The sequence below is a fragment of the Daktulosphaira vitifoliae genome, unplaced genomic scaffold (assembly GCF_025091365.1).
Source record: "Daktulosphaira vitifoliae isolate Bord-2020 unplaced genomic scaffold, ASM2509136v1 Scaffold_4, whole genome shotgun sequence".
Classification (NCBI taxonomy): domain Eukaryota; kingdom Metazoa; phylum Arthropoda; class Insecta; order Hemiptera; family Phylloxeridae; genus Daktulosphaira; species Daktulosphaira vitifoliae.
This window is the reverse complement of record NW_026099575.1, coordinates 39,167,207-39,183,803: the sequence shown is the minus strand read 5'-3', so window position 1 is coordinate 39,183,803 and position 16,597 is coordinate 39,167,207. Positions and strand designations below refer to the sequence as shown.

General features: G+C 24.7%; 1 protein-coding gene across 1 annotated transcript; it reads right to left on the bottom strand.

The window, feature by feature from the left end:
• Positions 1 to 910: 910 nt before the first annotated feature.
• LOC126904462 (peptidyl-alpha-hydroxyglycine alpha-amidating lyase 2-like) lies at positions 911 to 12,684 on the bottom strand. The gene is made up of 7 exons (XM_050683508.1): positions 12,416 to 12,684; positions 8,061 to 8,206; positions 7,790 to 7,988; positions 4,012 to 4,213; positions 2,690 to 2,878; positions 2,522 to 2,634; positions 911 to 2,451 (listed from the first exon to the last, which is right to left on the bottom strand). Exons 1-7 carry the CDS (start codon positions 12,578 to 12,580, stop codon positions 2,329 to 2,331), a joined length of 1,137 nt encoding a protein of 378 aa, XP_050539465.1. The 5' UTR covers positions 12,581 to 12,684; the 3' UTR covers positions 911 to 2,328.
• Positions 12,685 to 16,597: the final 3,913 nt, after the last annotated feature.

The following is a 16,597-nucleotide window of genomic DNA, read 5'->3' as shown; positions in this document are numbered from 1 at the left end:
TATATCAAATATAAAAAATAATTATTTTCATTTGTTCATTTTCAATAAGTTTTTAGAATAAATTTTTAAAAAAAAAATGTCGAAATTTACCCAACCCAACCAATCATTATATTAATGATATTTAGATATATTACATTATATTTCCGCGCATTGACATTTTGATAACTGATAACTTAATTAGCACTTTAGTAGAAAAGTATTGAGATATGTAATTTTTACATCCAGTTATGATGTATTGTTAAGGAAAATTAAGATAGTGTAAATGCATAATGAACACGTAGCTGTTCAAATAATTTCTTAATTTTAAATAATATTAAAAAATATGTATGCGGCCGTCGGCAAAAGTACCATAAACAAAGATTTAAATCGTGTTCAGCCGCGTCAGAGACATTTTAATATTAATAAAGAAATTATCTGATGGAGGCTTATGTAATTTTACAACAATATTTGTTGCATACGTATAATGATGTATACAACGATATAGCGATGGTGGACCGTAGATATTACCATCTTACTATAAATGCACTGCATAAGAAAGAACTATCACAATGTTGGACAGCTGCGTTATTTCAAATGTATTATGTTGTGTGGGAGCACGGAAAAAATCGTGCCAGGAGAATAGTCCTCGGCTGAAAACTGACCCACATGTTCCACCCTAACAAGACTGTAATAAAGACTTCTCATGTGGATTTCAGATGTAATAATAATGGATAAACGTATACTATACATATAAAGATTTTTTTTCTTACAGCTTGTGTTTGTAATGTAATTTCACCCACACCTTTTTGTGCTCCCTACTGAGAGTCTGGTGATCGAAAATTACGCTTCTGTAAACTAATATTCTATAGTTATTATAATTATTTATTCACAACATGTACAGGAGTGATTAAAAAACAAACTAACATCATAATAACCATTAAATTTATCTATATTGTGACTACGAATACATTTTTGTACTACTTAATCAATATCAGTTCATAAAAAATAAAAATTACAAATTTATTATCAATAAAAATAGTCATGAAAAATGAATATACTTAGTCTTTCAGATCTAATTGGCAATGATTATAACTTTTGAACCAAATATATTTTGTTGAAATATTTTTTGTAAAATAATTATTTCCTTATTAGACTACATTCAAAGCATTTTTTAATTATTTAATTTTATTATTATATTTTATTTAATAAGATACTCCAAGTTAATGAAAAAAATTTAAGTGACTCTATTTTAACTTATGGAAATGCGTTTGAAAGATAAGACTTCTGCATCGTTTCTAGCCGTTCATCATTTTCTGTGATATATAAATGCACGAAATACTTTAGTAAGTTTACACCAACGTCTTCATCAGACACTAGGTATATGTTAATCCATAAACGAACATATTCTCCAATAACTTTTTAAAAATTTAAAAAAATGATGCGTTTCTATAAAAAACATAATGTACTTGGAAATTTGTTTTTTAATTTTGGACTGGCATATTTTTCGAATAAATGGATCAATTATTTGAGGTACCCCATGTTTTTTCCAATTTCAGACTTCATTGAAGTTACATAAGTTTGGGAAGTTCAAAAAAAGATCATCGATTTTTGTTAACTTTCTAGTTGTCAATCATAATAGTTTAAGTATTCTCAATGTTTTGACTAAATGTACACTTACACATAGAAAATGTCAATGAAAAATATATACTCTCAATGTGATACCTTTATCTTAAAATTTATTTTTCTTTATTTTGATGACATTGCTAAATCCAAAAATATAACCTCGTTAGTAATTTATGATAAAAACACATTGACAACCCATTATTGTACTATGATAGGTTTAGTTAGATAGTATTTAATAATATTATTTAATTAAACAATATAAATGATAGTTTATTATATTTCATTTTATAATATAATATATAGTTGTATTATATAATATACTATTACTTTATATTATTTATATTTTTTGAAAAAAATATACTCTCTCTTCCCTCTAATTGCATGTCGTCAGAATAAAAATAATGTAATTCATTACATTATTTTTTGCTATATAATTTACAAATTGTACCTATTTTTATACATTTATGTAACGCAGTTTTTCCTTATTGATCTAAACATTATTCACTATATAACTTTTCAAATATTACTTCATACATCCAAAATGTATAATCCTCTAATGTTAACAAATAATCAAATTTAATTATACATACAGTGTATGGCAACGACATGTTTTAATCATAAAAATCATGGGATATAATTTAATAATAATATTATTATAATAATGAATAATAATTATTATTAATTTTTACTCGTAATATAAATTATTAAATATTTAATATTTTGAAATTATTCGGAAATATCTGGAACTTTTGACATTGTATATTTTATTATTCTGTTGGGATCGATTGAAGCAATATATAAGGATAATCCATCTTTAGAAATAGCAATATCATGTGGAACTTGTATACCCTAATTAAAAATAATAATTTTTGTATTACTATAATATTGTAAATTTACAATGATAAATCATCCATCTTACATTTTTAGCCAAAGGCCAATGATCCAGAATAGTTTCTGTCATTGGGTTTAAAGTAAATCCTCTAACGGGAATTAATGGTGACGTTGGACCATTCACAGCAAATATTATGTCACCTAGAATTTTCAATATTTATTTATTTTTTTAATTAAAAATAAATTATTCATATACCATGGTTTGTTATAGCATAAACTCGTCCCAAATCTGGTTCTTGTATTGTCAATGCAGCTTGTTCTTTACTATCTTTTGATAATTCAGCTCCTCTACAAACAACTCTCATATCTTCTCGATCAGCAATACAAATCAAATCACGCTGTTCAAGTAATGCTAAACTATGTGGGACTTGCAAACTTAGAAACTCTAAAATATGAAAATAGACAATTACTTAATGCAACAAAAAAATTGTAAAACAATTTGACAATTTATAAATATTTAAATTAGGTATTTTTTTAAACAAAATAATTTATGCCTTTGGTAGCAAAATGTACCAATTTTTTGTTTAACAATAATACTGCTGTAATAAAGATAATTAAAAAGAAAACGAGTAATTTTATTTGTAGTTAATAAATTAATTTCTTTTATCAAAAAACTCCAGTTAGAACAATTAATAAACAGTTAAAACAGTTAGAAAAAAAATACGAGAAATACAATTTTTTTTTGTACATAAATTACCATGATATGTTAAATTTTTGCAAGAGTATTTACTTTTGATTCACATTTTTCAAAAAATTAAGCAATTTTAAGTAAAAAAAGAATTGTAGTGCAGGGTGTCCAACTATATTTTAATAAGAAAAAAAAATTAAAACAATGAATTTATGTTTATTTTCTTCTTAGAGACAAATAATAAAAAAAATTTTTTTACTTTATTAATATAAGATGTTACTCATTAAAAACACTAATAAAAAGAAACTAGAGGTCTAGCCCTTCAAATAATAAATTAAATCCTTCAAAAAGTTAGAAATTAATATTTGTTATTTTATAAACATGATATTTATAAATAACAATTTTTATGATGGGAGAAATATCTTACGTCTCTGTGAATTTGTTTTTTTAATTTACGATTATGGAGCTACCTATGAGGTGGAAGAACCTACTTTGTAAGAGATCTGTGGGACCTTTAATAGACTCTATCCTGCCCTGCTCGTATGCAATTTCTTACATTTAAAAAATAGTACATTTGAAAATTATATATCTACTAATTTTTTAATTATTAAAATAATAATCAAATTTTATTCGTAAAAAAAAAAAACAGTACAAGTGAACACAGCAAAGATGGGACTAGTATCAATAATATCTGATAGTGATTAAAATCACAACCATAAAAGATGCTTCAACGCGAATCTGTTACTTTTTTATTGAAATAGTGAATTTTAAAGTCAAATATCTCGAAAATTGAAAGTAAAGTAATTTTTTTGTAAAATTTTTCTTAATATTTATAATATAATTTTCATTATTATAATCAGACACATAACTTTTGTCATACTTTATCTCACCATTAGCGTGTGGAAAAACACGTAATAACTCTCCCCGAGATGAGTATTTCAGTATTCTTGAATTGCAGTACCCGTCAGCTATAAAAACTTCACCAGATGAAGCAATAGCAACTGATGTAGGTTGGCAAAGTGTCCTGTAACCTTTCCCATTCTCGAATCTCTTACCAAACGTCAGTGTTGGTCGATAAGCTCCAGGAGAAAACTAAATAATATATTAAATTTAAATATTACGATTTATAATAACTAGAGTAAGGAATTATATGCGTTTATACATTTTGGATGAACTACTCTGAAGGGTCCCAAGATTGTGCTATGTAGAAATATTTTTCGTTTTGTGAGGTAGTTAAAACCCTTTCAAAAAACTATAACCTCAGTAATGACACATTACTTAGTTTTCAATTCAATTTAAAAAAATTTGTACTAGCTGATGATATGTTCAGATCAACTTAATTAAATATATAAAAGCATATCATTCCTAGCCCTATAATTGCTCAATTTTAAAATTAAAATTTATCCTATAAATGTTTCAGTTCTTATTAAGTTTTTTTTTTAATTTTTGCTTATTTATTTCAACTATTAATAATTGAATGTTTCAGACTAAAATAGCCTTAAATGTGCAGGTTGATTCAATATTGAATCACTGATATATAATTTATATATACGAGTATTTTTTTTATTTTAAATATAACATAAAGTAATGATCATTGACAGTGTTTTATAATTTATTTAGCGCCCCTATTTAACATGAGTAGAAATTTAATATACTATCCATTAAATATTCTACATACGTTAAACACTATATCATCACCGCTTACAATAACTCCCTAATCTCAGCAAAATGTATTATATTGAAATATATTTTAGAGCAGTGAATGAGTGTAACAGAGATGAGAATACTTAGATGGATGAGTGAAGTAACATCAATCATTGATAAGATGACAAAAAATAGACTTACTTTGGTCATGTTATCATGATAGAGGAATCGGAAATTATAAGAATAGTTATGACGATAAATGCTGAAGGAAGAAAAGGTAGAGGAAGACCAAAAAAGAGATGGAGGGATCTTATTTAATGCGATATGAAGACGGCTAATAAGAGCGTAGATAATGTGAGAGATCGGACAAGTGGAAATTTAGGATATGGGTGACCGACCACTAGAAGTTGAGATTAAGGTCAGGAAAAGAAAGAAAATTTATGTTTTGTTATATATAATTAATAGTTTTGTTAGTTATTATTGCTATTTTTTAGATTTGATTCGAAGATGAGTAAGTTAGTTTTTCAATGCTATGTTTTTTTTTGCCACTCCATGAAAATTCTCATCTCTCACTAAACCAATTTTAATCTATTTGAATCTATTGTCACTAAAAATTGAAAATTTTATGAGCATAAAATTTAAAAAAATATCTCAAATTTACGTCACTGTAAGAAAAAGAACTTCTCAACATTTTTTCTGCATTTTTAAACTATTATAATTTTGTTATAAAAAAAATGATCCTTCTGAAACTTTAAAACTGTATATTAAAGACAATATGCTTTCTTTTAGTATGCTCTTTGTGAAAATTAACTTAATAAGTACAATGAGGGTTTAAAAGAGACCCTCTATGAAATAAAAATATTACTTTTTCAATTTAATTTTTGAAAATATTCTGAGAGGTCTGTTTTTTGACTTAAATCAAATTTAATATTTTATTAAAGTTTTGTACTATAATATTAAAAAAAAACTCGCGATATTGTATTATAAGAAAATAGTCCCTAAAGTTAAAAATCAACTCACGAATTTTCACGACAAATTTTTAATTTCAATATTTGATTATGTTCTGTGACGTCTGCTCTATTTTAACATATTAAATTAAAACTCTCGAAGTGTACTAAGTTATTAAAAAATATATATCCCCATTAATATTGTATTGTGAGTAATCCTTTAATAAACCTTTAAAATAAAAATATCGTAATTCAAAAAAAAAATGCTTCAATTTCAATTAAATAAATAATTTAAATATCATTTAATAATCAAGTGAAATTTTAAAATTTAAAATTTTTGAAATTACATATTTACAAATTATTGTGAAATTAAACACATTCGCATCGTATTGTTTTTATGGTAGTGATATTAATCATAGTCAGATATCATCTATTATGTATACTTGTCCGAAGTATGCCACGATTACACTGTGCTTGATTTTTTATAACCCAGTATTCCAAGAATACCAGCATAGTATTCTTGTCTACTGTAAAATAAAAAAAAAATTTAAAGGATAAAAAGTACAATTAAGAACCAATTCTGAACACGTTACGCCTTACACAGTACACATGACTTGTCGTCGTTATTAATATCAAATAACTATTGTATAAGATAGTCATACAAATAAAAATCAGATATAAGTGATATCAGCAAAGTAAAAAAATGATGGGTTTCTGAATATATTTTTACCTCTGATTCTTTCATAATATCCAACATTTACGTCCTTCCACTAATGTTGATGGGTATCAATATAAGTAATATCTTATCGACTATCGAATAAAAGTAATAACACTTACATTTACGTTACAATCTATGTAGGTATAAAATATTTTGTATAAAACCAAGTACAACAATTGAATAAAAGAAAATATGATTTTAAGCAAAATACATCTTATGCAAAAAAAAGGTCATTATTGATATCTAATATCCAAATAAGGAAAAAATTAAATTCAAATAACAAAAATACAATTACTCCACTCCAATTTTTATTTAAATAAAAAATAAACATCGCCACGATGTTAAAAAAGTTAGTACCCATAGAAAGTATAATGATAAATACTTTAGAATTAAAATTAATTAATATATATATAATTACTTAATAATAATTACTTAGAATTAAAAATATTTATTAATTAATAAATCAAGAAATACATGAAAATAAAAATTTCCAAAAAAGATTTTATTTAAAGATAAACCGAATTGCTGTTAAAATAATTACCCTATACTTTTTACCTCAATTTATTATAAACCTTTGGTAGCTAGAACATTTTTTTGGAAAGGGCAACTACTTCCTTTTAATAATCATAATAAAGTGTCATTATAATTGTGAAAATTCTCCCTGAAAAAATTTATAAGTCCACTTATTTAATTTTTATAATTTTTGTAAAAGGAGAGTCATATGGAATACCAACTCCCTCCTCATTATTCAGTTTGACCTAATGTATAGTCAAAATAATTTGAAAAAAAGAATTTCAAATAAAAAATTATAATACTACGAAAAATGGTGATTTCATTTTCAAAAGTTGAATAAATAAATTTTTGTGCAAAAGTTGATATTTTGAATCCCTTTTTATAGGCAATTAAGTGTTAGATTTTCAAAAAATATATACCAAAATCAAAGGAAATACCAAAGGTATTTATAAAATACTTTTTTTATAATTGTTTATTTTTCAAAAAATTATGACAAGTTTAATGAAAAAAAGTTTAAAGATGATAAAATTTGCTGGTTCTAAAAGTTGTAAGTTTTGGAGGCATTTCGTCCATTTACAGGGAACAAGGGAAATTTCTTCAATTTTTTATGGAAATATCTTCAAATAGATACAATTTATGATCTTTTGATTCGTCGTTGAAAGAAATTGGTTAATTGATACCTTTTACAGACACAAACTAACTATAAATAGTAAAATAATAAAAAAAAAACCCATCACGGTAAAATTATTACCTTTTCAACTTTGCATCAAAACTAATGTAAAAATAACTAAGATAGAAATAAATTATATTAACAATAATTTTAATAAAATTGTAAAATGCCCTTACCTTAAACACTTGATGCATAGCGACGTCCGTTACCCATACATTCCCTTGATGATCAATTGTGATACCATGAGGCATATAAAAGAATCCTGCACCCCAACTTGATAATACATCGCCTGATTTAGGATCAAGAGTAACAATGGTATTTGACAAAATCGGACCTTCTTTAATATGTTGATAGTGATAAGTTTCATTGAAAGAGCTGCATATAAAAAATTATGATTATATAAAATTAATAATTACAGACTAATATTTGTAAAAATGTATTTTTTACTTGACATCCCATACACGACTTCCACGATGAAAAATCACAGGTTGACCTACTGTATTTATAGCCACTCCACTCACTTGTCCTAAGCGTGGTATTGGACTTTTTGGCCATCCTTCAACTTCAATAGGTCGATTTATATTAACTTGTGCCTAATACATAAAAAAATTTTTGAAATGCTAATAAAAATTAAGATATACTAGGGTAAAGTGTTATAGCCATTTTACCATTAAAAAACATCTAGATTAAAGTCAGTATATTTAATATACGTACAGAATAAACATTGGTTATTCTGTTACCTTAAATGAGTATTTTTACCATTTACTACCGTAATTTGCAATGCGCAAAGTAAATTTACGTGTCTAAAGTTCTAAATATCATTTTTGACCTTAATTAAGACTATTCTGAGTTAAGGTCTTTAGCGATTCTTCCTGTCATTATCATTTCTCAATCAGTACCCACCCCTTATAAGTATAAAGAAGTCTCTGCTATATCTATGGACACGAAAAAATAATAAATATCGAAATACATATTCGTTGGGTTCGTACAGAGAATATTTTATATTCTTCAAACTTTTGATACAATTAATGTATACTGTAATTTTTTTAAAAATAATTTATTAAATCTTAAACTTCTTTATAAGCATAATTGTTATAATTTGTAATTAATAAGAAAAAACTCAAAAATTAGAAAATAATAAAAATAAATATTTTGAAAACATTTTAAATAAAAACAATATTTTTTATTTTTATTATTAGGATAAATAATATAATAATATATACTTTATATTATATATTATATATTTATATTTTGTATAAATAATATACACTTTTAGCATAGTTCAAAATTAAAAATTATTAAAAAAAAAAAAAGTTACACTAATTACCTACCTAACATTTTTTAATAGTAATTTATTAAAGATGTCAGAACATAGTAGGAAACTATACACCGATACCAGAAACTAGAAGTATCGAAATGGTTTCCTTATTATGACTGTAAGGACACCTATACTCTAAAAAAAAAATATCACAATTTCTAATAAATATTGAAAATGTTATTAACGCATATGTTATAAAAAAAAAAAAAAAGAAGAGGTAGAGGAAGACCAAAAAAGAGATGGATTGATGTTATTGAATGTGATATGAAAACGGCTGATGTGAGCCTAGATGATGTGGTAAATCGTGTCAAGTAGAGGTTTAGGATCATCAGGAAAGGCATAATAAAAAAAAGATTATTATCTATTTTGTTGTCGATATGAATTCCATTAAAATCAGTATTATTAAAAAAAAGTTTCGAAGATGTCTTTTTTACAGTAGCATAATTTTGAGATATTTTTCTAAATGTCTAAAATTGAGAGGTATATTTCAATTTTCGGTAACGATTGGTTCAATCTAATTAAAATAATTATTTATTGTATGACGGCGACGATGTTACACTAAAATTGGCTATTATGTTACCGATACGACAGCCGTACATTACAATTATTAGTAGCTAAACAGGACAATTTAAAGTAGTGCAAAAATTTTAAGTCGTTTTTCTTAACTTAAAAGAGGCAAAATTTTAAAAATATGTTTAATATAAATTCAATGTCAGTTAAATTCGTGTAACTATTATAAAAATCGATGGTTCCATAACTATGGAAACTTTTATTATGAAATAAAAAAAAAAATTGAACACAAAAATAGAATGTTTTTTAACAACAGTAGACATTTACACATAAAAGTTAGATTATCAGGACAATTTTTTTTTAATTTATAAGACGCATGATTTCAGCAACATCTTAAAAAATAAATTGAAAAAAAAAACTTTTGTAGAAAAGTTGTCATTTTAAATCCCTCCCGTGGGCAGATGAAGGGTCAGATTTATAAAAATATATGTACCAAATGAAAGGTAAAGACATCATGCATCTAAAAGAAACTTATATTGATTTGGTCATTTCTAAAAAAGTTATGTCAGTTTTAAGTAAAAAAAATTGAAAAATTTTGAAAATTAACGATTTTTAAAATTGTAATTTTTTTGGAGGTTTACCCCATTTACGGGGAACGAGGGAAATTTTTTCAATTTTTGAGGATAATGTCTTCGACTAGATACGATTTGAGATCTTTTAACGTATCGTTGAAAGAAATCGGTTCTGTGAGAGCTGAGAAAAAGTGGTAACAGTCACAAAAAAAAAAATAAATAAAAACCACATTATAGTAAAACTAATACCTTCTCAGCTTCGCATCGAAGCTAAAAATTAGAATTAATGTTTTTTTTATGGAGTAGAGATTATATAATGTATATCAATATCATATTTATAGTTATTATATATGAAAAAGCTGTACTGAAGCTATTTAAATACTTAAGAATAACTTAATCAAAAATTTAATCATAAGAATCAACTATAAATATGACTATAAAAGTCATTAAGATCAATGTACAACACATTTCTTAAGTCGAAAACAATATTTAGTTATTTACTATTGGTTCATAGTTTATTTATTGTAATTTAATGGTTGAAGTATTAAAATAATAATTTATAATCGAAATTTGAACATAAATTTTAGGTTGATAAATTTAATCTCTTTGGTATCTAAAATATTATATTAATTTTCTCGTATATTTTTTGTCGAGAGAAAACTTTATTTCCGCAGGCTCTTCAATTTGTGTATTAGATAATAATATTTGATTTTTTCTTGTCTAATTAAAATAGTATTATATTTATGGTGTGTATCATATTTTCATATAAATTTGAGCAGTTCCACCTTTGTAAAATTGTTATTTTATTCAAGGCACAGTATACAGAATGATTGATTTATTATAAATCACGTGATTACTCGTAAAATAAATGCAATGTTGGAAAAACAATTTTTGATTTCTTTAAGTTACATATTTATCATGATTTATCATCAAATGATTAATTTTTAGAATCATCCCTTATTTACTTTGTACATGTGAATAAAGTAGAGATAAGCGTCTAATTTTTGTGCGATAAAAAATACTAATGAGGTTAAAAGATTAGTTCTATAATATTGTAATGAAACCAAATATGCTGTATTGATCAGTGTGTTGGGCGGTTGATGAGAAGGATTATATAAACACGCTGAGTGGCGTGAGAAAATATAGAATAAATGTTTAGGAGGAAGCTTAGGAATAGCATCGATCCTGAATAATATGAATCAAAATAGTCTTAGATGGTTTGGTCACGTTACGAGGAAAGAAAAATCGGAAGTGGTTCGATGCAATTAGGTGTGATACGAGAACTGCTTTTGTGTGTATAGATGACATAGAAGATCGTATCAAGTGGAGATTTAGGATACGGGCGAACGGCAACATGTAGTTCAGTTAAATCATGGCTGACTTGAAAGTAAAAACAATCCATACAATCGACAATGACATAATTAATAGTTAAATTACATTTAAATATAAAATTGCAGCAAAATGATTGTCCGAGGTTGGTCTTAGGAAACCATTTTACTTTATATCGGCTCTGACCTTTATGTATTGTAAAAGATTATCACTAAAAAATGTTGAAAATGTCTAATAATGCATTTCTTCAACAATACACGAGTAACGAGTTATTTGTAAGTCTAACTACTAAAAACAGGTAAAATTAAACTCTGCTTTTTATTAATTTAAAAACAAGTACCTCGTTTAAATTTGAGTCTATCTTATAAATTCTATATTTAAAGTTATCTATGTTAATTATTTAATTATATGAATAATGATGGTCAAAATTATAATTATATAGTTGAATAATTATTGCAAGTTCTTCCTTAAAATTTTTTTCAATCATTTTCCAAGTAAATTCTGGAGACAAAAAAAAATATATACTCTAATGATTAATGTTGAATCCTTTATTTTGCTTAAAAATTTTTTTTTCAAAATTTTCTGATAATATATTATACCTAATTTTATGTATTAAGTATAAACAAATAAAAGTAATTCATTTTTAGTTTACGTTTAATGATAAATATTATGTAACTATATATTATAAATCAGGAGCCGAATAATTTTGGTTTTTGACAATTTTTCTTATGTCTAGTAGATTAGTTCATCTATCTATCGATTTTATTTAGCACATTTTTAAAAAATTATTACTGAAACCAAAAATAATTTAAAATTGACTTTGAAATTTTAATTGAACTTAAATATTAAAAGTCAAATTTAAAGTATTGTTAAGTTTATAAAAGCAATTTAATAATAATGTTGATTTCTAAAGTTATTAACTTTCAAATTTCTTGAAAAAATTAGTTTTAGGTCAACTAACTTACTAGATATAATAAAAATTTTCGAAAAACCAAAATAATTTCGGCTTTAGTCCTGTTCTAAATTATAATTTAATAAAACGACGCCTTTAAAAATTAATACAAAAATTTTACTTGTAGAGGTAATGCTATTGGTGGTATAGCAGCATCATATCCATACACGACTCTCTTTATTTCATTATAAAAGTTGCTATCTGTGGGCCAACCAGACACTGGTAATAACAAATTTCCAATAAAAGCTACAATGGTAATAGTTGGCGGACCTAAAGAAAACCTCATTGTCTCTTTACTTATTTTATGGTTAAATACAGCGAATTTATTAAAATTATCTAAGAATTAGTACAACGACATCGACAACGACGTCGACGATTTCTTTGGCCTTGGCGCACTGTAGGGTTCAAATACTTTCTGATCAATATCCATCGAAATCATTTGAACACTAGATTGCGCTCTAATATTAAGTGATTACTGTATTAATTAAAACTATATTTACTATATTAACTATACAATTAAACAACGTATTAGAGAAACGACGTGAGTCACAAAAACTCGAAGAATGATTTATTAGTTGTAACTTTTTTTGTAAAACAGAACTATTATTTTTGTTAAAATTGGTGATAAAATTATTTTTTAGAATTCTCCTTTGGTCCTCTTTGTTTGAAATACTGATTCAACGTTAACATATAATGGTAGTATAAAAACTGTTTTTAATGTACTCTAAAAATTACATGTTTTCAATTTACGTCGTTTCTCAAATAAGCGGTTCAATTTCAATTTTTTAAATAAAAATATAAAAACAAAATTTAAAAACTGTACATACAAATTATTTATTAATGTATATTAATAATAATTGGAGCTATAGAATCTATTTTCTTTAGTTATTAATAATAAATATAATTATATATTTATATAATAATAAATTATTATATAAAACCGATAATATTCAAAATCGTTTTTTTATGTACCGAAAAATGTTTAAAAATATTATGAAACGTCAGCACAAAACTGAAAAAATGACTATATTTGTAAATATTTTTAATGATATTATATCTTTTATAATATTTAATTATAATTGACTATTTATGTTAAGAATTATGATTTTTTGTAGCTCAGTGAAAATTTATTAAAAAATGCATTGTTTACAATATAAGTAATGAATACTAAAAATACATTTTTTATTTTACTTTCCTCTGAAAGGAGCTTAATCCCGATCTCTCCTATAAACAAAAAATTGGCTCGCTAAGAATATGGCGATAAAAATAATGTGTCATTGCAAAGTGATTCCTTTACTAAATCTTATTTGATATTTCTAAAAATATAAAGTAAAATGATGATCGATTTTAATCTAAAGCCTTAATTAGATTAAAATCAGCGTAAAACATTTAAAAAACCTCTTAATTTTAAAAATTTAATAATATACAAAGTGATTTTTTTATCATAACCCACTCAATTACTTACAGAATAATAATAATTAAAAATTTTTTTTTTATTACTATCTTTAGTTACACATTATTGTTGTATTATTAACTATGTAATACTTTTTAAGTTCATCCCTTATGCCTGGTAAGGGTGTCAACTTTGTTTTTTTAAATGGTAACACGTATTTTTAATTTAATAAAATTTTTGAGTTTTTAATTCAATAATAAATGGCATTTAAATTTTTAATAAAACTTAATTTGTTTATTAGATATAAACATTTAAAGTTTCAAATTTTTGAGTTAATATATAGGTATAATGCACAAGGGATTACAAATACAGGTAGCTAATTGGTTTTTTATGATATTGCTATCACAGTCACGGATTGTTTATTATCAATTATGACTATCAATAGATATACTTTTTGTATTGTCAGTTAGTGTATTTATAAACTCACAACAATGTACCTTACTATCATTGATAATAACAATGATGTGTACCTGCTAATATCGATGTCATAAAAAATTGAGCTGATTTGAAATAACGATTTTAATATAATAATTGTTGCAATAATGTTTATGATATCTAGTTTATTTTAGTATAATAGCATTATTAATTTTAAACTACTAATAACATTATGAGTTTTTCTGTAATCATTTTAGTCTGGATATTTATTGAATACACTTCGTATAATGCATTTTCTGTAAATTAAAAGAAAATGTACGTTATTTTAAATTACATAGTTTTAACAATTATTTTCAATATTGATATCTTGCATAAATTTTTTAATCTTGTTAAAAAGATTTGTTTTTTTTTAAGAAATATCTACACTGATATTAACTTATTTGTTAAGACATACATTAAATACATATAGATAGACCACGCCGTACACAATTTTAGCAGTCCAATTTTTATCATGAATGGACGCAGGGAAACGATGCACTGGACGTAGGCGATTGTGCTGACAGATAGCGTAAATTTTGAGTGCTACTATTGGTTGATATATGCGTGGTATTTTAAATTTTTAATAATTATTAAATGAATGTATGATGCTCATAATTAAACAGTTATTGTTATACACGTTAATTGCATTTCATGTCATTAAGTAAGGTATTTTAAAATTTTAACTCCTTGTAATTATTTTTTCATTGAAATTTAATTTAATTTTGTATTTTTGAATTCTATACTAAGAATCCTTAATAGAACCTTGACATAAAATATGGTATTACAGTACAAGACTAAACTGTTGGCCTCTAAATATTTTTATAAATTATTTTAAACAGAAAATAGTGGCAGATATATTATTTTGTAATTAGGATGAGTTGAAAAATCTTTATGATAAAAATCATCCTTTTTCTTGCGCTTTATATAGTAAAAATCCCAATCAATTAAACTTTCTAAAACAAGCCAACATTATTATTATTATTAGATTAACACAACCTATTAAAAGATATGGAGTAAAACCTCCATGTTTTGATGGTTTGCTATGGAGTATCAATACTGTTATAATGTTATATGAGCAACAGCAAAATTTAGGATACGATTATTTAATAACTAGTAGGTTAAACCAGGATGTTTTAGAAAACACTTTTTCAGTTTATCGTCAAAGGGGAGGTTTTAATAAGAATTCTACGGCTAGGACTTTCAGGACATCATTTAGAATTCGAGCTAAACACAATTTAATGAAATCATCTGAAACCTCAAATTGTGAGCTAGATGATGACACTAATATTTTGGATTTACCTTTATCTTCCACTAACGACGAAACTACAACTGAAAATCCTATCGATTCCGATTATAGTTCAGACACATCTGAAATAGCTTCCTTCTCTAATTCCTGTCTTACTATACAAGAACAACTGATTTCTGTTCCTACGTTAACAAGACCTGCTCAAATGTATATTTTGCAGGGCATCTCGGTAAAAAATTATTAGGTAAATTTCCATGTAAAAATTATGAAAGAGGATACAAATTTTTTTAATGACAAAGAATTTTAAATTTTTTATAAAACATTCCAAACACAAAATCAAATAATTACTAGTAAGTTGAAAAAACCAAAAGAAATTTTAATACATTTTGTTAATTTTGTTAATTTTAATACATTAATGCTCAACAGGTAATTCATCATTTTTTAAATGAAAAGTCGTACACAACACAATTAAGTTTTAAATTAAATAGTATAATCACAAATGAATTATATCCTATTGTAAATAATTCACAAGAGTGCTTGTCACTTAGAATATTTAACTTTAGCTTTAATACATAGTAAACATTATAGAATATTTAATTTGAAGTCAACATTTCATAAGATGGGCTTCGCGGATAAATTAAAAATTCTAAGAGGAAATTAATATTATTATAGCATGAATCTACCTTAACTTCTTATTTTATCATTTTTAGTGATCTGAACTTTGGTTAAAATTGCTTTATTTGTTTGAATATTTTTTTCTAAAATATTTATAATTTGTTTTTTTTTTAATATTTCATTATATATTTGAAAAATTTAATTATTAATTTTATACATTAAAACCTTATAAAATGTGTAATTATTAATAAATATTTCACTTAGACTTGATTACTGGTAAGTTAAGAAATTAAACACCAAATAATATAAAAATCTTGACAGTGGACAAATCGGTAACGAGAAAGTTGTATGTAATAAGTTAAGATTCTCAACACTAAGAGAAAATTAAAAAAAAATATTATTTTTATTTGTTCATTTTTGAAAAAGTTATGGCAGTTTTAAGTACAAAAAACATCCCGATAAAAGGTAATTTTTATCGCAAACATTACATTTTTTTTTAATTTTCGACAGCCATTTGCACATAGATGTCGGGACAAATTTTTTTTTTTCATTTGATAGTATATAACATAACCTTT